This window comes from Stegostoma tigrinum, chromosome 44 (assembly GCF_030684315.1).
Source record: "Stegostoma tigrinum isolate sSteTig4 chromosome 44, sSteTig4.hap1, whole genome shotgun sequence".
NCBI classification, from domain to species: Eukaryota; Metazoa; Chordata; class Chondrichthyes; order Orectolobiformes; family Stegostomatidae; genus Stegostoma; species Stegostoma tigrinum.
The window spans coordinates 9,238,729-9,262,794 of record NC_081397.1 but is presented as its reverse complement, the minus strand read 5'-3'; the positions used below and the strand labels follow the sequence as shown (position 1 = coordinate 9,262,794).

The following is a 24,066-nucleotide window of genomic DNA, read 5'->3' as shown; positions in this document are numbered from 1 at the left end:
TCTAAACTCTTTTAAGAGCATACCTGAACCTCCCCCGTAAGTTCTGTAAGCTGCAGGGCTATGGGATGTGTGCAGGAAAATGGGATGAAGATGGCTATCTGGTGTTGTTTGGATCAGCATGGACATGATGACCCAAATGGATGCCTTCTGTGCTGGATCGTTTGAGTTGGTCTGTAGATCAGCATCATTCTGTCCTTGTCAGTCTCTGCTGTGTAATACACAAATAATTTACCAAATTTGACAATGACACTCTCACATTCATCAAGTAGTAAATTGACATGAATAGATCAATAACTAAACGCGTATCCACAGACAGGTTTGTACTTTTTGGACCTCACTCAAATGGTCTTGAAGTCTTTAAAAATGATCAGACAAGAAGTATCTCAGGACAAGTCTGGAATCAGACCCATAGTTCTGCTCGAATCCCTGGTGTTAAGTAAAATATCCAAATGACTATTAGCAAAATGTTGTATTGATCGGTTAAGTATTGTCAAATCCAACTGATGTTGGTTTACAGGAGCTATCTTTTCTGTCTTCCTACAGACAAACACTGGAAGGACCAGGACAATGTAACATTGCTTCAGATCAAAGCCAGTGTGACCAGCTCATCCTAATAAACAGCAGGTATGTTCCCACTGTCAGAGCAGAGAACATCCTTTCCACAGTCACAGAGCAGATTGAGTCAGTCACACACTGAGCTTAATTTCCAACAGATATATTCAAACCAACAGTAAAATGCAATTTTATTTTTCTTTTCTCTCCATTCAAAATGCCCAGTTCCGACAAGTTTCATTATTCACAGCCCATTGACATTTACACCATTTTTGTACAAAGTATACTCTCAGAAATTGAAGGAAATCCACATAACATTACTCTAATAACATCTATCATGTTATGAATGTAGCGAGTTTTGAGAAGATTTATAGGTCAGTTTGAGGTTCTGGATGTGAGTTTGCTCGCTGAGCTGGAAGGAAACCTAAACAGATAAACAGAAAGTGGGACATAACACCAGCGCTTCGTCGGAGGCTCACTGATGATGTTACCTAGACTGGTGACGAAACGTGTGAAAACTAACCTTCCAGCTCAGCGAGCAAACTCACATCCAGAACGTTATGAATCACACGTCAACCCATAAAATAATTGATTGCTGACCATTAAGCCACTTTTAGAAGTAGAAAGCAACAAGTATGGATTGATACCTAACCCTTCAGATTCATATTTACTGAAACAGACCAAAAAAGATTGATAATGAAACTCACATGTTGAGTTTGCATAAACTGACAGGTAAAGATTGATGAAAATATTCCCACAGTCAGAACTGGCATGCACACATTAATAACCACGCTCATATTCACACAGCAAACTGACAGAAATTGAATGATAACTACACTGTCATATCCACATTATCAGAAACTGGCAGGGATATATTGATGATAACACTCACAATTACACCGAGCATAAAGTGATAGGTACAGATTTATAACTGCACTCACATATCCACAGATTTAAAAAATACTGACAGGCACAGCTTGATAATTGTACTCAAATACTCACAAAGTAGATTTTCATAGGTACATATTGATAGGTTTACTTGCAAATTGACAGAGAAGAAACTTATAGAGACAGGTTGCTGTACATGCACATTTCCATATCGAAGAAATTGATAGGAATAGATTGAAAATAACCTTGGAGAGAGCAAGAATTGCAGAAGCTGGAGCCAGCCTTCCCAGTTTTACATGGCATAAACTGCCAGGTACATTTTGATAACTACTATGATATTCACAGAAAAGAACCTGGCTGGTCCTTATTGATAACTGTACTCACACGGTCACCAAGTAGAAACTGACAGAGATTGATAACAGTAACATTCAAAATTGCAGAAACTGACAGATACAAATTGACAATTGCCGTCACATTTGCATTGCAGTTACTGTCAGGGTCAGATTCATAACTATGCTTTTGCTGACTTGCTTGCCAAGCTTGTAAGTTTCTTCACAAATGTTTTGTCATCATCCTACGTGACATCATCAGTGAAGCAGTGGTGTTCTGTCCTACTTACTGTTTATGTGCCTCGGTTTGCTGGGGTGGGTGGCATCTCTTCTGGATTAGTATCTTAGTATATGACATCCTGCTTGACATGTTTATTAATGGAGTTTCAGTTTGAGTGCCAGCCTCCAGGAATTCTGGTGAGTGCCTTTGGTTGGCTTGTCCTAGGATGGCTACGTTGTCCCATTCAAATTGGTGTCACTCTTTGCCCATGTGTATTGAGATGAATGATAGTTGGCCATGTCCCTTGGTAGCTGGATGGTGATTATGAATGCTGATGTCTAGTTTGCAACAGGTTTACCCTATGTAATGTTTATGGCGATCCTTTCATAGTCTTGTAAATAACTTATAACATCTTATAAATATTGTATCTTGTAAATAATATTGGTTCTGTCGGTCGTGGTTGGTGGATCCTTTATTCTCATCAGTAGCTGTTGGTTTGTGGGGGCAATCATGATTCCTACTGGGCGGTGTAATCTAGTGATCATTTCTGGCATGCCGTTAATGTATGGCAGGGTCACTAGTATCTCGACGTGTTGTGTCTTTCTGTTGTCATCTGTTTTGTAGTTATTGGAAATGACACTTGGGATGATTGCTGTTGTAGTTGAGTACCTGATCTGTATGAATTACAAACCTTAATAACTATGCTTTCAGACTCTCAGAACTGAAACTGACAGATACAGATTGATAACGAAACATTCCTGTTGCAAAGCAGTGTCATGGATAGACTGATAATTTCAGAAACACGTTCAGAGTAGAAACTGACAGGAAGAGAATGGTATCTATACTCAGGTACCTACTTACCAGAAACTGACAGGAACAGGTTGATGATCACACTCCTAGTTTCTTATAGCGTAAACTGACAGGTATAGATTTATGACGACACTCAAGTATTCACAGAGCAGAATCTCATTGTTACATGTTGAAAACTGCACTCACAAATTCATCTCACAGAAACTGACATGTACAGATTGATAATTAAACTGTCATATTGACATAGCAGAAACAGAGAATGAACTCACACATTCACACAGCAGGAAGTGAATAGTATGGATTGATAACGGCATTTTCACATTCATATTGCAGAAACTGAGAGGCATCAATGAATAACAACACTCTCATAGTCAAGTCTGACAAACTGACGGGGACAGGGTGATCACTACACTGTCTCGTTGCAGTGCATTAACTGACGGTACAGGATGATGATGGACTCATACATTCACATAACAGAGACAGACAGATAACTGCATTCATTCACTTAACACAAACTGTGTGGACGATGTTGACAACTGCGCTCTCAGATTCACAGACCAGAAACTAACAGATACAAATTAAAACTGCACTCATACATTCACTAATCAGAAACTGAAAGGTCTAGGTAGATATTTACACTCGCATATTCACACAGCAAATACTGTCATGAGCAGACTGATCATAACACTCTGTCTCCCACAGCATAACCTGACAGGCTCACTTTGATGACTACACACATTCACTGAGCAGAAAACACCAGGGATGAATTGATAACTAAACTTTCAGATGGACATTGCAGAGACTGACTGACCTAGAAGGATAACGACACTCACCTTCTCGCAGCAGAAAATGTCAGGAACAGGTTGATAACTATGGTCACATATTGATATTACATTGTCTTTCAGGTTACACTTAGGTTGACATGTATAGAACTTGACAGAGACAGACAGATAACTACACTCCCTTATTCACATTGTACATACTGACCAGATCAGCCTGACAATTACACTTTCATCCTTGCATATTGGAAAGTTGTCAGTTATAGATTGATAATTGTGCTCAAATAGTCACCTGGCAGACACTAACATCACATTGATAGCTAAAGTGAAATGTTGTAATAGCAGAAACAAGAGAGACTGAAAATGACATTCACAGTCACAGAGCTTAAAACAAATATTGACACACCAGAAGGTGACAGGTACAGATTGACATCCAAACTCTCATATTCAGATACCAGAAAATGGCAGGTACAAATTGATACCCATACCCACACTCCCATATGCACAGAGAAACTGAGAGGGAAAGACTGATAAAAGCAATCAGACATTCACATAGCAGAGCCTGGCAGCAACAGAATGATAAATAACTCTTGCATTCTTATAACAGAAACAGTCATGGATTGACTGAAAATTTATTCATCGAGCATAACCTGACAGGTACAGAGTGATAACTGCTGCCAAACATTCAGAGCGCAGACAAAAATGTACAGATTGATAACTAACCTCACATTTTCATATGACAGGAAACTGAAGGGGACATATGAGTGAATACACTCATGAGGAATACATTGGGTTTAAGCTATCAGACTCAGGTGAATCTCTAGATAGCTCCAAAAAGTGTAAGAGAACACTTGAGAGGGAAATCAGAAGGTCAAAAAGAGGGTATGAGATGGATCTGGCAGATTAGGGTAAAGATAATCCCAAGAGGTTCTACAGCTATATTAAGAGTAAAAGGGTGGCTCAGGAGAGAAAATGTCCCTTTAAAGGTCAACATGGTGATCTATGTGTGGAGCCACAGCAGATCGCGGTGCCAGGGGAGGGGATTTTTAATGAATATTTCATCTCCGTGTTTACTAAGGAGAGAACCGTGGATGCTAAGGAAATAAGAGAAACAAGTGGAGATATTTTTAGACTGCATACATATTACCAGAGAGGAGGTGTTTGCAGCCTTAGATCACATTGAGGTGGATGAATTCCCGAGGCCTGATCAAGTCTGTCCTTGGATGATGTGGGAGGCTAGGAAAGAAATTGCAGAGATCGTGCAGAGATTTCTGCTTCATTTTTAGCCACTGGTGAAGTTCTGGAAGACTGGAGGGTGGGTAATGTTGTTCCATTGTTTAGGAAAGGTAGCAAAGACAAGCCAGGGAACTACAGGCCAGTGAGCCTGATGTCAGTGAGAGGTAAGCTATCGGAGAGGATAGTGAGGGACAGAATCAACCAACTTTGGATCGTCAATGTCTGATTAGGGATAGCCTGCAAGGATTTGCGAGTTGGAAGTCATGTCTGACAAATGTTTGAGTTTTTTAAAGAGGTAACCATTTGGATAGATAAGCGTCGGGAGTGGATGTTGTCTGTGTGGACTTTAGTAAGACCTTTGACAAAGTCCTGCATGGCTAGACAGTGAGGAGGTTTAGTTGCATGGCTCACAGGAGGAGTTAGCTAAATGGATTCAAAATGTACTTGATGGTAGGGAGCTGAGGGTGATGGTTGAAGGTTGTTTCTTGGACTGGAGGCCTGTGACTAATGGTGTGCCGCAACGGTTGGTGCTGTGACCTTAGTTATGTGTCATTTATATAAATGATCCGGATGTGAATGTACAAGTTAAGATTGGTAAGTTTGCCAATGAACAATATTAGAAGGTATTGTTGATAGCAAGGAAGTTTGTCAAAAATAACAGAGGGATCTTGATCAGATGGGTAAGTGGGCTGAGGATTGGAAAATGCAATTCAATTCAGATAAGTGTGAGGTTTTGCACTTTGGAAAGTCAAACCAAGGTAGGACTTGCACAGTAAGTGTTCCGGTCCTGAGGAGTGTTGTGGAACAGAGGCATCTGGGAATACAAGTACATGGTTCATTGAAAGTGATGTCAGAAGTGGGCAGGGTAGTGAAGAAAGCATTCAGCATGCTGTCCTTCATTGGGTGGAACATTGAGTACAAGAGTTGGGACGTACGTTACAGTTGTAGAAGTTGCTGGTAAGGCCACATTTGGAGGATCATGTACAGTTTGGTCATCCTGTTATAGGAAAGTCATTGTTAAACTGGAAAGTGTGCAAAAAAGATTTACGAGGATGTTGCCAGGGCAAGGAAGCCTCAGTTATAGGGAGTGATTAGCCAGGAGAGTACTTTATTCCTTGGAACATAGGAGAATGAGGTATGACCTTATTGATGTGTGTTACATCATCAGAGGACAGTTAGGATGAATGCATACAGTGTATTTTTTCTGCAAGAATAGGGAATTGAAAACTAGAGGGCAAAGGTATAAGAAGGACATGAGAGAGTGGTGCATATGTGGAATAGGTGATCAGAGAAAGTGGTTGAGGCAGGTACAATAGGAACATTGAAAAAAACATTTGAATAGCAAGGGTTTAGAGGGACATGGACCAAATTCAGGCAATTGGAACTAGCTGAATCGGCACTGTGGTCAACATGAACCAGTTTGACCTAAAGTGCCTTTCTCCATGCTGTATGACTGTATGACCTCAGACAACAATGGGACCTTTGATCGAAGAACCACTGGGCTGGGGATTGTCAGATGGAGTTAAATCTTGATAAGCATGAGGTGCTACATTTTGTCAGGGAAGATCAGGGCAGGACTGGCAGGCTCCAGGTAAGCTCCAGGGAAGCCAAACCAAAGGGTCTTTGAGTGCAGGTTCATAGCTCCTTACAGTAGAATTACAGATAGACAGGTCAGCAAAGAAGGCATTTCATACACTTGCCTTTATTGGTCAGTGCATTGAATGTATGGTTTGGGAGGTCATGTTGCTGCTGTACAGAACATTGGTTCGGCTACTTTTGAGAAACTGCATTTGGGTCTTGTGTCCCCTTAAAATGGGGAAGGGTTTTTTTAAAACTCGAAAGGGTTCAGAAAATGTTTAAAAGATTGTTGCCATGGCCGGAGACTTGGCCTTTCGGGAAAGACTGAATAGACAGGGCTTACTGGGGCTTGTTTTCCATGGAGTGTTGGACGCTGAGTGGAGACCTTGCAGAAGATTATAAAATTATGAGGGGCATGGATAGGGTGAATAATCAAGTTCTTTTGCCCAGAGTAGAGGAATCCCTAACTAGAGGGCATGGGTTTCAGGTGAGAGGTGAGAAAAATAACCTAAGGTGGGCAACATTTGCTCGCAGTGGGTAGTGCATAATTGGACTGAACTGCCAAAGGAAGTGGTGGAGGATGGGACAATTACAACGTTTAAAAGGCTTCTGGATGGTTTCAGGATGAGGAAGGGTTTAGAGCGATATCGGCCAAATGCTGGTAAATGGGACTAGATTAATTTACGAAATCTGATTTTTAAGGCCGAGGTGGACCCAAGAGTGCTATCCATCTCTATGACAGTATGACAGGAACAGATTGTGAGAGAGTGATAATCATTCACACTGCATAAACAGACAGGGACGGATAGATAACTGCACTCGCATTTTCACATAGGAAAGACTGACAGATATTGGACAAAACTATCCTTCAATAAACCTGAATCTCTCAATGACACAAGTGTCCTGCGGAACTCAGAGAGAGATGAAACAAAATAATATGTTATGCACAAAAGACTGTCATGAGCAGAATAAAACACACTGCCACATTTAAAATCTCACAGATACTGTGTTCCAGATATAATTAAATGACAATAACCAGTTGATTTTCGAGTGAGTTAGGAGTTAGATCCGTGTTCAAAATTTGGTTTGTGTCTCGCATTTCGTTGCAGATCCTGACAGATTCACATTGTGTCCCAAACTAACCAATCACAGAGAGGCTGCTGTCATGCTTGACATTCTTTTAAACTACCCAATCATGAATAAGACTTTCCTCCATCCCTCATTAGCATTGCTGACGCGATCAGGCTATAAAAAGCGAGCTCCGAGCCTGTTTTCGCTTATTTTGTGTCTGAAAGTGACTGTTAGTATGGCGGATGAGAAGAAAGCGCAGCAACCTTCCAAGAAGGGCGCCAAGAAAATCATCAAGAAGGCGCCGGGGAAAGCCGGCAAGAAAAGGAAACGATCCAGGAAAGAAAGTTACTCTATCTACATCTACAAAGTGCTGAAGCAGGTTCACCCCGACACCGGCATCTCCTCCAAGGCGATGAGCATCATGAACTCGTTCGTCAAGGATATTTTCGAGCGTATCGCGGGGGAGGCTTCCCGCCTGGCCCATTACAACAAGCGCAGGACCATCAGCTCCCGGGAGATCCAGACCGCGGTGCGGCTGCTGCTGCCCGGGGAGCTGGCCAAGCACGCCGTGTCGGAGGGTACAAAGGCGGTGACCAAGTACACCAGCTCCAAGTGAGACCCCACATTGTGTAGAGAAAACACATCCAAAACCCAACGGCTCTTTTAAGAGCCACCCACAACTTCTCTGAAACGGCTGAACCACGTTAAGTTTGCGAAATATTTTCGGTTTGTATTATTAACGTCCCTAGGCTTTACGTGTGTTGTACAAGTTTATGGGTGGACCCTGATCTGCCCTTTAGTTTCAGTTGCGGCCATACCCTGTCTCGTTTCCCCGTATCTGCAACGAGCATAATTATCGCCAGTGAGTCATATTTTAGCAACTTCCGTTTCATTCGCGTTCCTCTTTAACACTTGATCACCCCGAAACAAAATTAACTTCTAATCCCATGAATAGAGTTTACAATCTACTGTTTTTTTTCTTTTAATAATATAAAACAAGAACAACTGCCGAATTGCGATTGTGCCTGAAGTCTGATGAAGAGCAATAGGGGGAGGGCAACTTCAAGCTGTTGTTTAAAGTTTGAACGCGTTCATCCGAAAGGACGTTGTGCAAGGTTTAATCAATATTCGGTGTGCACTTGAAAAATTGAAATTAAAAAGTTGCAGAATGCCGTGCTTTTGTAGTTGTTTTCCTGGTTCCTAACTTCAGAAAATTCTCATCAAGTGCAGAAATGGACAGATGCGATGAAGAAACAGTGTGTCAAGTATTCATTTGCAACGTCAATGTAATTAAGCTTATAAACGAAAATTTTAATTATTCATTCCTCCTCCTCTTGTACACTGGAGGGTTTTTCAAACTAATCGCGGTGGGTTCTGAACCCCGAAATCCAACTGTGGCAACCAAAATGAAATGACCTCGTATTTGAGTTCGACGAATAGAAATATCTTGCGATTTCAGTTTAATTTCAATTCTAAATTTCTACGCGGGATTTGTGATTTTCTTTTCTCAAAATGCAGTACGTGGGGCTTTCTGCTTTCGCTTGGAGGCTTTCAAAATGAACCGAGATCAAACGGAAACCTGATCTATCACAATCAATAAGGGCCACTTTACGAAATTGGCTGAAGACTGTGCTGCCCGTTAATGCGCTCAGCCGGATGAACGTTGCCTGATGCCTTATCAATATGTTGGGGAGCGTTTAAAACGTGAAATACAAAAACAGAAGCGGACGTTGGCGCTTTGTTTTATTTTGTTTCTGCCTGTTCGGAAAACTCCACTCAAATCAGAAATGGGTGGATTCAATTAGGTCAGGGAGTGAGAAAGAGAGATGGAGTGAAGCATCCATTTGTAATCTAAAAGGCAATTAAATCGTAAGCATTAATGCACTATTCTGTGAAAAACGTCTTCCTCGTCTTGTCCAGATTGGCGGGCTTTTCAAATTCTGAAAGAAGACGGTTGATGATTTGGCGCCGGTCTTTTACAACAGTTTACACACTGAGGATTTTTTTTTCAGATCTCCCCGCGTGTTCTCTCCGGTTTTGCGGAAAACTCGATATGAGGCTTTCTGCTGTCGGCGGGAGAATTTCGACCTGAAATGAAACTAGAACATTTGCATCGCAAACGTAGAACTATTGTTGAAGTGCAGTCGAGAGCAATAGGGAGGGCGATTTTAAAAATATTATCCAAAGCACTAATACGCGCACACGGAATAAATGAGTAGAATTCGATCAAAAAAGCCCGGTGCTGATGTAAAATAGTATCTACGCAGGGAATGGATTTCGTGCGTTTTTTTTTTCTTTCTGTTTATTTGTAAAGTTCGAGGAAACAATCCTTTCAAGATCACAAATACAGATGGAAGGAGGCTAGGGAATGACTGAAATTGTGTGAATCATGTCGGTATATTCTAAAAGTAAACTACTTCAAATAAATAAGCATTATTCTTTGTTTGCCTTCTTACTGTTTGGTATATATTGGCGGGCTTTTCGAGTTTGAAAGAAAGCGGTTGATGCTTTGGCGCCGGGATTTTCCGGCCTCCTCCCCGGGCCCCCTCCGGATTGGTGAGTGAAGCAGATATCTGATTGGGCATTGAAACGACATTAGGAGATACTGAACAATGTGACCAATCAGCAATGGCCGCACCCCCATTCCTCCCGAAGGTATAAGAGGGTGGGATGTGGCCGCATTGCAGAATTCTCTGTGAAAGTGTTTGTGAGACTGTGGCCATGTCTGGGAGAGGAAAGGGCGGTGGCGGGAAAGCTCGGTCGAAGGCGAAGTCCCGGTCATCCCGGGCTGGGCTGCAGTTCCCGGTGGGCCGTGTTCACAGGCTCCTGAGAAAGGGTAACTATGCTGAGCGTGTGGGTGCCGGAGCGCCGGTCTATCTGGCTGCGGTGCTCGAGTACCTGACGGCTGAAATCCTCGAGCTGGCCGGTAACGCGGCCCGGGACAACAAGAAGACCCGCATCATCCCCAGGCACCTCCAGCTGGCCGTGCGCAACGACGAGGAGCTCAACAAGCTGCTGGGAGGGGTGACCATCGCTCAGGGTGGGGTGCTGCCTAATATCCAGGCCGTGCTGCTGCCCAAGAAAACCTCCGCTGCGGGCGCCACTAAAAAGTGAAGAGACCGTTCTGTAACCTGACAACCCAAAGGCTCTTTTCAGAGCCACTCCCAACATCAGTGAAAAGCAGCTAGACTGTCACTGCTGGCTAACTAATTTTGATTTTATGTGCAAACCGGGGCCTCCAAATACGCAAAAATAGTCCGTTTTGTTTTCGCTTTAACAGTGATAAAACTAGAACGGGACGAATCAAGTTGGAGGTTTCGCTGTCGGGACAGCGACTTTAAATAGTGACTCAAAAAAGTATCCCCATCCATCCGGTGGCAGGGAACAAGAGACATGGAATAGCTCGGTGCCAGAAAGAGGCCATTCGAGACAGAACCGACCAGCCTCAGAGGATCGAATACACTAGTGGGAGATTTGGGCAAAACTACAAAAATCATTTGTATCAGAGATAATGGGAACTGCAGATGCTGGAGATTCCAAGCTAATAAAATGTGAGGCTGGATGAACACAGCAGGCCAAGCAGCATCTCAGGAGCACAAAAGCTGACGTTTCGGGCCTAGACCCTTCATCAGAGAGGGGGATGGGGTGAGGGTTCTGGAATAAATAGGGAGAGAGGGGGAGGCGGACCGAAGATGGAGAGAAAAGAAGATAGGTGGAGAGGGTGTAAGTGGGGAGGTAGGGAGGGGATGTCATTTGTATGTTGTGGTGGGGTTTGAATTTGGCGAGTGTTACCCACCATCCTCCTCCGCCAAGTTCAGTTAGAGCTGGGGAAACGCCACGGGAAGCAATTCGCACACAGGCGGTTCAAATGGAAATGTATAAGTTATAAAATATGGAGTGCAGTACTTGAATGTGTTGTGATTACTGAAAATTTATAAACCTGATTGTCCCGAGTTGCATCGTCTGTAGTATGAATTCGTGCATCTCACAGACCTATTCAGTTTCTGCAACTCCCGTTGCATTGAGACATCAATAGCACGCTCTGCGTTTACATTAACTGAAGTCCAGTGCCTGACGATTGCTGCTCTCTCGGGACAGTTTAGTGGCTCTGAAAAGAGCCGTTGTGTTTCTCGAGGTGAATGTGCAGGGCCGGGCACGCTCCGTTTAGGCGCGCTCCCCGCGGATCCGCCGGGCCAGCTGGATGTCTTTGGGCATGATGGTGACCCGCTTGGCGTGGATGGCTCACAGGTTGGTGTCCTCAAACAGACCCACCAGGTAAGCCTCGCTGGCCTCCTGCAGGGCCATTACGGCCGAGCTCTGGAAGCGCAGGTCGGTCTTGAAGTCCTGAGCGATCTCCCGCACCAGGCGCTGGAACGGCAGTTTGCGGATCAGCAGCTCGGTGGATTTCTGGTAGCGGCGGATCTCCCGCAGAGCCACCGTGCCGGGCCTGTAGCGATGAGGCTTCTTCACTCCGCCCGTGGCCGGAGCGCTCTTGCGGGCCGCTTTGGTCGCCAGCTGCTTGCGGGGAGCTTTCCCTCCGGTGGATTTGCGCGCTGTCTGCTTGGTTCTGGCCATTCTCTGCAACACAGACACAGGCTGCGGTTATCAATGCTGAACTTGATGCGGCGCTGCCTATTTAAGAGGATGGAGAGCCCGCCCTAGAGCTGGGATTTGTTCGAGTCCCGTCCCTCAAATCCCCGAGAAACAGCCACTGAAGGACAGAAAAGTCAGTAAAATAATTATTGTAGGCTGGATTGGTTAACTTCAAATGACAGTTGGTCAATTTCAAATCGCCCGCCGATTTCAGCCTGACCTTACAAAATATTAAAAAGTCCCATGCGCCTGCGCCTAAGATTATATCTTATGCTTCACAAAATTTTCTTGTGAACCTAACTTGCAGTCAGCGCGGAGAGGGCTCTGAATCATTTCCTGACCATCTCTAACAGGCAGGTGGAATGAACACGCCACTAAAACCTCGGCACGGCTACCAGAATCAAAACTGAACAAATTATCATTCCTGGGAGCGTCATTAAAAGTCGCTGCACCAGCCCTATGTGCTGGTTCCCCATCCTCAGGTCTCCGCTCTCAGGCGGAGTGTTTGGGTGGCTCTGAAAAGAGCCTTTGGGTTCGCTGGAAAAGGGACGATTTGCTCAGCCGCCGAATCCATACAGAGTGCGGCCCTGGCGTTTCAGAGCGTACACCACATCCATGGCAGTCACCGTCTTGCGCTTGGCGTGCTCAGTGTAGGTCACCGCATCCCTGATCACATTCTCCAGGAAAACCTTCAGCACCCCCCGGGTCTCCTCGTAGATCAAGCCCGAGATGCGCTTGACCCCGCCACGGCGAGCCAGGCGCCGGATGGCTGGTTTCGTGATGCCCTGGATGTTATCACGGAGCACTTTGCGGTGCCTCTTCGCTCCGCCTTTTCCCAGGCCTTTGCCTCCTTTCCCTCTCCCAGACATCACGCTTCTTCACTCCAATCGCTGCCGACTGAGAGCCGAGCTGCCTCACCTTCCTTTTTTATACTGCCTGCCCCGACCTGACTGAGAAACAGCTGACAGAAAGTGAGAGGCTGGCAGAAAACTGAGTGACAAACAGAGAAATGTCCAGCTCCGCCTCCAGCTTACTGCCGCCCCCAACTGGATCTGGAACTAAACCTTTTCTCCACAAGGGCAGTGAACACAAGGCCCGGCAGAAAACCTGCAGACCCAAACTTGTGTTCAAAGATAATAAAACCTGGATATTTTAAAAGCAAGATGACAAAGTGTGAAGCTGGATGAACACAGCAGGCCAAGCAGCATCTCAGGAGCACAAAAGCTGATATCACTGATACAATTTTAAAAGCAGTTGTGAAACAATCAAAAGCCCATGTCCTGGCCTTCCTTTCAGAAGACAGCATGTCAGCTTCCATTTCACAGATAGCAGGAACTGCAGATGCTGTAGAATCCGACAGTCAGTTTCCATTGCTCCCGGTGAATCAGACAAAATCATTTCTTGGGGACTGTGTTGTGAAGCGGGGTTTCTGCGCCAGTGTTACTGACTCCCTGAATATGTGAAATAGAAATGGACAGGAACTGAAACTGACATTTCCACAGCCATCATAACAAAGTGTGGGGCTGGATGAACACAGCAGGCCAAGCAGCATCTTAGGAGCTCAAAATCTGACATTTTGGGCCGAGACCCTTCATCCAGCCATTTCACTTTCCACAGCCATGTCACATTCCTCAATGACTGCCTCTGGTTCAGGCTCACCCCACGTGGATTACAACTCAAGTTTCATCCCTCATGTTTTGAATCCTCCCAGGAGCATAGATACCTCCATAATGTTCAACGTTTCACGGACAGCTGCTCTCACCACATCCTGAGATCCACCCTGAGTGCCATGTGGCGGCACATGCATACTCTCAACCTCTCTCTCCAACAGCATCGTAACACACTGGCTCAGGGCTGCTCCACTCCCCAGTTCCACTTCATCCTCCACAGACAACAAAATGTGAGGCTGGATGAACACAGCAGGCCAAGCAGCATCTCAGGAGCACGGATGCTGCTTGGCCTGCTGTGTTCATCCAGCCTCACGTTTTGTTGTCTTGGATTCTCCAGCATCTGCAGTTCCCATTATCTCTGATACCACTTCATCCTCCGACTCATTTGTCGTGCTAACAAGGGACTTTTTTTTTCTTTTCCTTTCAGGCAATAAGGCCCACAAGATGCACCAACTCAAAACTACTCATGGCTCTCTGGGACCTACCTCTCCTTCCCTTCCCTCTGACTCTATCCCCTCCCCCAAACTCTTCACCTCCTGCCAGGTATTCACCATCCCTCCTAACCTTCTGCTCTCCGATGCTGGATGCTCTGTACTCAACAAAGGCCTCAGCTTTATTTCTCTGCATCCAGTTCTGAGGAAAGGGCACTGGGCCTGAATCGTTAACTCCTTTTTTTCCCCTCCATAGGTGCTGCCAAACCTGAGCTTTTCCAACAACTTTGTTTTTGTTCATGAACTGCAACTGCACCCGAACTGATGGTCAGTTAAAATGAGAGGGGGAACCTCACACTGATTCCTTGTAGAATGTGTGAGAAGAGCTGGGTGTAAATGAAGCCGAGAAAGTGTGTTTTGAGTTATTCAAATCAATTAATGTCCGTATCTCCACCGGAACTGGGACAGGGATCCTTTGATCCGGGCCCAGCTCTCTCCTGAGAGATGTCGGTGTCTCTGACAGGAGCTTTTGGGTTCAGGTGGTTACATGTTGCACCGACAGGTTCATTTCTTTGCTGCTTTCTTGGTAACTTCGGTTTTCAGCTTGGCCTTCACTTCAGTGAGCGTTTCCAATGTTTTCAATTGTATTTGCTCCTCCTGCTCTGACAGTGAACAGTACAAAATCAATCCCAACAGGAGATCAGCTGTTCTCCACTAAACAGAGACACACAGATGGTGCAGTTTCTCAGCATGGGGGGTATGTAGCTAACCACTGTCAAGGTGAGTGTGTGCCCGGACAGACTTTCTGAGAGGAGAAGGAATAGTGATGACCCCACTGTAATACAAGAGGATTGTTCTCAGGGTCAGTGCAACATGTCCAATTCTGTTCACTATCACTCACATTAACCTATACAATACCAGTGAGATTTGGGATTGTAGTGGGGGGTTGTAGTGATAGAGCTTGCTGTTAGGGTGGATGGAGGCTATATCAAGTCTGATCAGTGTGTGAGTGTAAAACTGTGTCACAGAGTCGTGCAGTAAGGCATTCTTTGACTTGGGCCTCAGCATCATTGTATCCTCCACTGTCAACATCCTGGGAGCTACCATGAAGGACAAATTGAACCGGACTCACCCGATAAATGCATTGGCTACAAGAACAGGGCCAAGGCTATGGATACTGCAGCAAGTAACTTCCCTCCTGATTTCTCAAACCTGTCCAAAATCTCCAACATTCAAGTCAGGAATGTAAAGGTTTCCCCTCTGTAGCCCCCATTACCTGTATTAGTGCAGCTCCAACTGCACACAGCAAGCAAGGTACTATCCACGAAAAAGCTGCTCCTGTTTAATTGGCACCACATTCACAAACATCCACTCTCTCAAATATAAAATTAGATAGCACCTACCAAACCCACAACTACTTCCATCTTGAAAGACAGCAGCAGCAGGTTCATGGGAACTGCACGATCTGCAAGATCTTCTCTAAGACACTCACCATCCTGACTTGGAAGTATATTGGCCGTTCAGTCTGTGTCAATCCGTGAAAATCCTGCAATTCCCTGACTAATGGCAATGTGGGCCAACCTACAGCTCAGAGATTGCAACGGTTCAGGAAGGCAGTTCACTACCGCCTTCTCACGGGCATTTCAGGAGGGTCAATCAATGCTCAGACCAGTCAGTGATGTCCACAGCTGGCATTTTTTTTTCTTTGAAATGTCTGCATTATTCTTGCTCTGTCCAAATGTTCTTCTCTCTGTTAGGCTCTATCCTAACATTTATTCCAAACCCCATCACACTCCCCTTTTATCTGCATATAAACTGACGTTTTCCCAGCCACCATCAAATCTGCGGAAAGGTCACTGGACCCAGAATGTTAATTTTGTTCCTTTTTCCTTCGAAGATGCTGCCACACATTGAACCGCTCCAGGCCATTTGGCTCAACAAGTCCTCATCGCCCGCTGAAGAGCACCCTATCCAGACCTATTCCCCTACCCTTTATTTCTCATGTCTAATCCACCAAACCTAAACATCTCTGGGCACCACGGGCAATTTAGCATAGCCAATCCACCTAGCTTGCACACCTTTGGACTGCGGGAGGAAACAGGAGCATTCAAAATTATGCTCTAACTTTTATTCTATATGAAAACAGTAAGGAAGGTGACATGAGCAGAACAAAACATTGGCACATAGTTCACAATTATGCGCCTAATCTGCAGCACGCTTCATAGAATCATCATAGAATCCTTACAATGTGAAAACAGATACTTCGGCCCAACTAAAATTCCACACCGACCCACTGAACAGCAGCCCCTCCCAGAACCATTGCACCGCCATTTCCCTGCAACCCTGCATTTCCCTTTGTCACACACAACCCAGAGGAGCGCATGCGTGAGGCCCTCCCCCAGCGCTGCCATTGACTCAGTGAGTGGAAGAAGTTTGTTTGAAACAGGCCGCAATGGAGAGACCAGCGCCCAGGGAAGCGAGGGAACAGCAGGCTCCTTCCAGCAGCGCATCGAGATGTGAGTCTGGGACACAGAGGGGGCTCCGAGACCGGCGTTGATTCGGGCTCAGTTCAGGGAGAACCGGGGGCTGTTGGTAAGAGGCGGAGCGGAGCAGGAACTGGTCCCGGAACTTGGAGTGAGCGGCCTGGGGGCGGGGAGAGAGAGGCCTTTCTCGGGCTGTGTGTGGGCCTGCGGAGGGAGACACAGCGGCAAGAAGCTGCTGCTGGGGGTCAGTCTTGTGCTTTTCATCCTCTAAACTGGGATGGACATAGTGCCGTGAACAGTGGAAACACAGACTAGAGGCATGTTATAACCCTGAAAAGGACAGGTATTTGAGTCCCCAGGTTACATTTCTCACCTGAAACATTTAAAATAGCGCCCTTTGTTCTTCCTTTTCACAGGTAGTGTGTTGTGAGCTGGATATTGAACTGTGTATGCATGCCTGTTTCTTCGGATAGCCCCATGTATGAAAGTACAGTTGTTGCTCAGTTTCTGATTCTCACTCAGTTGATTTCGAATTATTTCAGGAAAAAAAAAGTACCATGAGAATTCCCAGAAAAGGAGCAGATCTGGAGAACAGGGAATAAAGCCTCTGGTTCTGTTCAATTTGCTAGTTTTCTTCTTTTAAAAACAAACACACGTCCCAATGATTATGAACTTGATGTTATGTTGATTAGTTCAATACGGCCAGACTTTCTGTATGTTGACTTCCTCCAGGCAAATACTTGAAGCACCAGGATGATGTTGTATTTCCTCGGTACAAAGCCAAGTCTGACCAGTTACTGCTAACAATCAGCAGGTATGTAGCCCACTGACGTTGACACAAGTTTTGAAGATGGATAGACTGATTGGTCATCCGAAATAGACACTCAGGAACAGCATTAAATCTGCATTTTATAAGGGCATTTTCAAAGTTACAATCAAGACAAACAATAGATCATGCTGTAACATAGTTTCAACAGGCATACCTCAGTGAGATGTTAAGTACAGAAATGGGAAGAACCTGTGCAACAAGAGTTACTAAAGTGGATGAAACATGTTTATATGAAGTTTATCAGTGACTGAGAAGGACAGAATTAATCCTTTGATGAATAATTCTCTCCTCCTCTCACTCTCACACACACACACTCTGACTGACTGAAGGTGTATGTTACAATGTGGAACAACTAAATTGTTTTGTGTTCACTGCAAATCATAGAAAATGATAGACTCAAAATGATCTCCACTAACACCCTCAAGTTACAGAACTCTGCAGCACAAGAGAAAGGCCCGTCAGCCCATTGCGTCTGCACCTTTTTTTTCAATGAACAACTTTTAAAATCCCAATCAGCCAGCATTCTATTTCCATGAATGTATTGAGGCTGAAGAGGAACTGCTATCCTCACCCTTATCATTTCTTCACCTTACAGGAGTTAATATTTCTTTTTTTTTCTTCAGTCTGGCAAGAAACATTGTGTATCTCTTTGAATTTTTTGTTTCAATTTTCTACAAAGGGCTTGATGTTCATGTCAACCTTCCCTACAGCACAATCACATTAGTCCTCATGGTACGGACAAATGTCAGTGTAATATTAATCCCTCAGTCATACAGAGTCAGTGAATATCTACTGTATCTGAGATGGTTGCCGACATCACGAAGCTAGCACTGCAGCTATTCGCAGGCTGATAACTGGAGAAATAATGTCAAATTGGCACTAACAGACACTGGCAGTGAGTGGAAGAAGTTCACAATTCCAACAATTACTGGAAACTAGTATGCAGAATGTAATGTCCCAGTGCAGGCACAGTGGGCTGAATGGTCTGCTTCCACGCTGCACCTCACCTTGATTCTGATCCTGGTGATGAAGTAAATGATATTCTGTTGTATAGAGTATTAGTTTAAAAATGTAACATAGAAATAGACAGACAGGTGCAAAACAAAATCTTTAAGAAAGAGCACTAACGATGTCCAATACAAAAAAAAATGAATCTAAATGTCTCATTGATACTACTGAAACCTGAAAAAACAAATCCCGTACTGAGACAGAGAATCAGCATATGATACAATCGGAATATAAAACCCACACTCAGCACACAAACTGTAAATTGTGTTGTTGATTCAGAATGGTTCTCATAGGAAACCAGTCCCATTTATATGACCCCTCCGAGATCCTGCCAACTGATAACGAACCAAGAAGTCTCAAAATGCCGAAGAGATTGAAATCCAGTCTCAACGCTGTATTACCTGTGTCAGAATGTGTTGCATATTCACAGAGAATATTACTGGTTGCAAGAGAATCAAGGCACATTGATACACAACAGTAGAAACTGACAGATACGGATTGATACCTACACTGACTCATTCACATTCCAGAAACACACAAAAGAAAATTGATGATGAATCACATATTCACATTCAAATAACAGAAACTGACAGGCATGGACTGATAATTTGACTTGGCCATTCACACAGCAGAAACTGACTGGAGAGATGGGGAAATGCAGCCTCACATTTATGTTGCAGATACTGACAGCAAGAATAATGTTGTTACACACAAATTCACAGAATAAAAACTGACTGTTACACATTGATAAATGCATTTGCCTATTCAAAGCCAGAAACTCATAGGTGGAAATTGATGGGTAAAATCACACATTCCCAAAGCAGAATGATTGTTTGTAATAGTCTTGGTTTCAAATAACTGATCGGGCACAGATTGGTAACTTCACTCACCGATGCACAGAGCAGAAACTGACAGGCATAGACCAATAACTACACTCATCTGCTGCCGTAGGTACTGATTGACAATGACATGTACATATTCACACAGAAGAAACTGACAGGTATTCACTGATAACTAAACTCATATATTGACATAACAGAAACTGCAAGTGATAGACTGAGAATTACACAAACATATTCACAAAGCAGAGGCTGAAAGTGTACAGATTGATAACTACACAAACATATTCACACAGCAGTCTGAGAGGGATAGACTGATTGTTAAACTCACATAGACAGAGCAGAAACTGACAGGCAGAAATCAGCAGTGAAACTCTCATTCTTTTAGCTGAAACTGACAGGTAGAGATCAATAACTAAATCCTCACGTTCACAAACCAGAAACTGATAGGGGCAGAATAATAATGACATTGACATCTGCACGTAGAAGAAACTGACATGGACAGAATAAAAATATCACTCCCAGGCTCATTTGACATCATCTGAAAAGTACGTTTGAACCACTAAATTCATTTTCACAGAAAAGTGTTTGCCAATTAAATATTGATAACTTTATTCCCAGATTGACAGAGCAGAAACTGATAGGCATAGATTGATAACTGAAATCATATTCAAAGAGGAGAACCTGACAGGCACAGATCCATAACAGCACTCACATATTAACATATCAATTGCTGTCTGTTAGTTCCAGCTAACATCATTCACATATTGACAAAGAAGTAACTGACAGATAAAAATAGACAACTATATTTATATATTCCCAGACCTGAAACTGGCAGGGACAGAGTGGTAAATACACTTATGCATTCACATATCAGACTGACAGGGACAAATTTAAAATGCTATTTCACAGAGCACAAGGACAAGAATAGATTGATCACAGCACTCAATGCATTCACATAGCAGGACCTAACAGGTAAGGATTGATAATTATACTCATGTTTTGAAGTAGCAGATGCTTACAGCTAGAGATTAATTACTGCACTCTCATATGCACAGTACACAAACTGACAGATAACTGATAACTGCACTCAAAATTTCACATGGCAGAAACTAATATAAACAGATTGATAAATAAGCTCATATTTATATCGCAGAAATAGGCAGTGACTAACTACTTCTGTGTGAATATGTAAACATATTCATCAGTCAGTCTCTGTCAGTTTCTACAATGTGGATATATCACTTTAGTTATCAGTCTGTCCTTGTCAGTTTCTGTGATGTGAATGTGTGAGGGAAGTGCATCAGATGCCATCTGTATGGATTTTAGTAAGGTATTTGACAAAGTGCCACATGGTAGACTGGTCCAAAAAGTAAGAGCCTCTGCGATACAGGGCAATATGTTGAATTGTGTCCAAAGATGGCTCAGTAACAGGAAACAAAATGTAGTGGTTGATTGCTGCCTTTGTGAATAGAAAGCTGTTTCAAGTGGTGCTCAGCTTGGCTCAGTGATGGAACCCCTGCTGTCCGTTTTCTACATTGATGATTTGGACTTGAATGTGTTGGGCTTATTTGAGAAGTTTGCAGACAACACAAACTTGGCCATGTAGTGGGTAGTGCAGAGGATAATTGTAAGATGCAAAATGGTACAGATAGTTTCATGGAGTCGGCAGGAAAGTGGCAGATGGAGTTCAGCTCTGATAAGTGCGAGATAATGCACTTTGGAAGCTCCAACAGTAAATGGAATCAAAAATAATTGAGAATATATTGAGAGGGGTAGATGAAGTGAGAGATCTTGGTGTGCAGGTGCACAGGTCGCTAAAGGTAGCAGTACAAGGATTTAGAATTGTAAACAAGGCATGCAGAATGTTCCCCTTCATTGACAGTGGTATGGAATACAAACGTAGGGATATAACTGTGAAACTGTATCCGGAAATGGTGAGGCTGCAACTGGAGTATTGTGTGCATTCTGGTCACCACATTACAGGAAGGATGTAATTGCTGTGGAGGGAATGCAGAGGAGATTTACCAGAATGTTGCCAGGGCTGGAGATTGTAGCTACGAGGAGAGATTGCAGAGGTTGTGGTTATATTGCTTGGAATAGAGGAGGCTGAGGGGTGTCATGATTATAGAAAACAAAACTGTGAAAAGGAGAGACAGAGTGGACAGGAGGAACCTGCTTGGAGAAACTGTTCAAAAATCAGAGGTCATTGATTGAAGTGAAGTGGCTGAAGGATCGGAGGATTCTGAAGGATTTTTTTTTAACAGTATGAAACAGTCTGACCTCTTCTAGCCTACCAATGTTAGGAAGGAAGATGTGCCAGGAATTTTGAGGAAGGTGAAGACAGGTAAGTCCCCCGGGCCTGATGGGATTTATCCAAGGATTCTGTGGGAAGCGAGGGAAGAGATTGGAGGGCCCTTGGCAATGATCTCCTCGCCCTCACTGTCAACGGGTAGAGTGCTGGAAGATTGGAGAGTGGCAAACGTCAATCCCTTGTTCAAAAAAGGAAATCGGGATAACCCTGGAAATTACAGACCAGTTAGCCTAACGTCAGTGGTGGGCAAATTATTGCCAAGGGCTCTGAGAGATAGGATTTCTGATCACTTAGAAAGGCACAGTTTGATTTGGGACAGTCAGCATGGATTTCTGAGGGGTAAAACATGCTTCACAAACCTTACTGAATTCTTTGAAGAGGTGACCAAACACGTGGATGAATGTAGAGCAGTGGATGTGGTATCCATGGATTTAAGTATGGCGTTTGATAAGGTTCCCCACAGTAGGCTCATGCAGAGGGTAAGGAGGCATGGGATAGAGGGAAATGTGGCAGATTGGATTCAGAATTGGCTGACCCTTAGATGACAAAGGGTAGTAGTGGACGGAAAATATTTGATATAGTGTTCAATTACGAGTGTGTACCACAAGGATCTGTTCTGGGTTCTCTTCCATTTGTGATTGTTGTAAATGATTTGGTTGAAGGCGTGGAAGAATGCATCAGCAAGTTCGCAGACGATACGAAGGTGGATCATGTTCTGGGTTACAAAAGTACATTGATGGTATACGGAGCTGGGTTAAGAATTGGTAAATGGAGTTTAACCTTGAAAAGTGTGAGATGATACATTTTGGAAGGACAAACTTGAAAGCAGAATACAGGGTTAGTGGAAAGTTTCTTGGCAGTGTGGAGGAGCAGAGGGATCTTGGGGTTCATGTTCACAGCTCCCTGAAAGCTACCAGCCAGGTGGATAGAGTTGTTTAGAAGGCGTATGTTGTGTTAGCTTTCATTAACAGAGGGATTGAGTTCAAGAGCCATGAAGTCATGCTCCAGCTATACAAAAGTCTGGTTCGTCCACATCTGGAGTATTGAGTCCAGTTGTGGTCATGCCATTACAGGAAAGATGTGGAATCATTGGAAAAGGTGCAGACAAGATTTACCAGGATGTTGCCTGGAATGGAGGGAAGATCTTATGAGGAAATGTTGGGAGACCTTGGGCTTTTCTCTTTAGAGCGACGAAGGATGAGAGATGACTTGATAGAGGTGTACAAAATGATCAGAGGTATAGATAGAATGGACAGCCAGAGACTTTTTCCTCGGGTGAAGGTAGCTATTGTGAGGGAGCAGAGTGTTAAAGTGAGTGGAGGTAGATATTGGGGAGAAGTCAGAGGTGGGTTCTTTACTCAGAGAGTGGTCGGGGTGTGGAATGCATTCTGGAAAGGAGAGTGGAGTCAGCCTCTTTCGGGCCATTTAAACAGCTATGAGACAGGCATATGGATGATAGCAATAGGTAGGAGTGGAGGTTAGATAGACATGAGGATTAGGGGAGACGTTCGGCACAACATCGTGGGCCGAGGGGGCGGGGGAGTGGGCGGGCGGGGTAGCGGGGGGGGGGGGTGGGCGGGTGGGGTAGCGGGTGTGCGGAGGGGCAGGTGGGGGGTGGGGGTGCGGCGGAAGTGGTGGTGCTCCCCCATTCTTTCTGAAGCCAATGGTCAGTTCTTTAGTTTTTCCAACATTGAGAGAGAGGTCGCCTTCACTGCACCATGTCATCAAGCCCTCTATCTCCCTTCTGGGTTTTGACCCCTGGTTGTTCCATATGTGTCCCACTATGATGGTGTCATCAGCAAACTTGTAGATGGTGTTCATTTGGAAATTGGCGCCACAGTTTTGGGTGCACAGTAGGGGCCTGAGGTTGCATCCTTGGCGGGTGGCCTCCAGTGTTGTGTGTTATTGTAGAGGAGATGCAGTTGTCTGTCTTCACTGATTGCAGTCTATGGGTTAGAAATTTGAGGATCCAGTTGCAGTGGGTGGAGCCGAGACCAAGGTCACACAGTTTTGAGATCAGTCTGCACAGGGTAACGGTGTATAGATGTTCCAGGGATGAATAATCTCCTACAACCTCTTGAATCAGGCAGAAGATACAGAAGCCCGAACAGGTTCAGGGGCAACTTCTTTCTGTTCATTATTAAATTGATGAATCGACTCTTTGGCCTCAAATAATGATGATCTTGTTAATGTTGATCTCTCCGAGTGCGCACCCTGTGAAATGTAACCTGCATGCCTCTCTGAGTTGTTTTGTTCTGTACATCCTTGCTGACTGTGATCGGCCTGTACTGCTCGTAAACAGAGCATTTCACTGTCTCTCGCTACATTTGAATTTATTAAAAAAAATTAACAGAGCATATACTGACAGGTATATATTTGTAACTACACTGACGCATTCAACAAGAGGGAGCTGACAGATATAGATGGACAACGAAA

General features: G+C 44.2%; 4 protein-coding genes and 1 pseudogene across 4 annotated transcripts in view; 3 read left to right on the top strand and 2 right to left on the bottom strand.

The window, feature by feature from the left end:
• LOC132206967 (uncharacterized) overlaps positions 1–24,066 on the top strand; it is a 405,704-nt gene that overhangs the window by 111,161 nt on the left and 270,477 nt on the right. Inside the window, exon 3 of the mRNA XM_059642109.1 lies at positions 5,660–5,682. Coding sequence (XP_059498092.1) covers positions 5,660–5,682 — 23 coding nt within the window. The remainder of the gene's footprint in view (positions 1–5,659; positions 5,683–24,066) is intronic.
• LOC132206982 (late histone H2B.L4-like) lies at positions 547–9,858 on the top strand. The gene is made up of 2 exons (XM_059642124.1): positions 547–624; positions 7,502–9,858. Exon 2 carries the CDS (start codon positions 7,558–7,560, stop codon positions 8,077–8,079), a length of 522 nt encoding a protein of 173 aa, XP_059498107.1. The 5' UTR covers positions 547–624; positions 7,502–7,557; the 3' UTR covers positions 8,080–9,858.
• On the top strand, positions 10,158–11,071 carry LOC132207051 (late histone H2A.2.2-like). The gene has a single exon (XM_059642242.1). It carries the CDS (start codon positions 10,185–10,187, stop codon positions 10,575–10,577), a length of 393 nt encoding a protein of 130 aa, XP_059498225.1. The 5' UTR covers positions 10,158–10,184; the 3' UTR covers positions 10,578–11,071.
• On the bottom strand, positions 11,604–12,038 carry LOC132207004 (histone H3-like; annotated as a pseudogene).
• LOC125450021 (histone H4) lies at positions 12,533–12,943 on the bottom strand. Its single transcript, XM_059642220.1, has one exon. It carries the CDS (start codon positions 12,923–12,925, stop codon positions 12,614–12,616), a length of 312 nt encoding a protein of 103 aa, XP_059498203.1. The 5' UTR covers positions 12,926–12,943; the 3' UTR covers positions 12,533–12,613.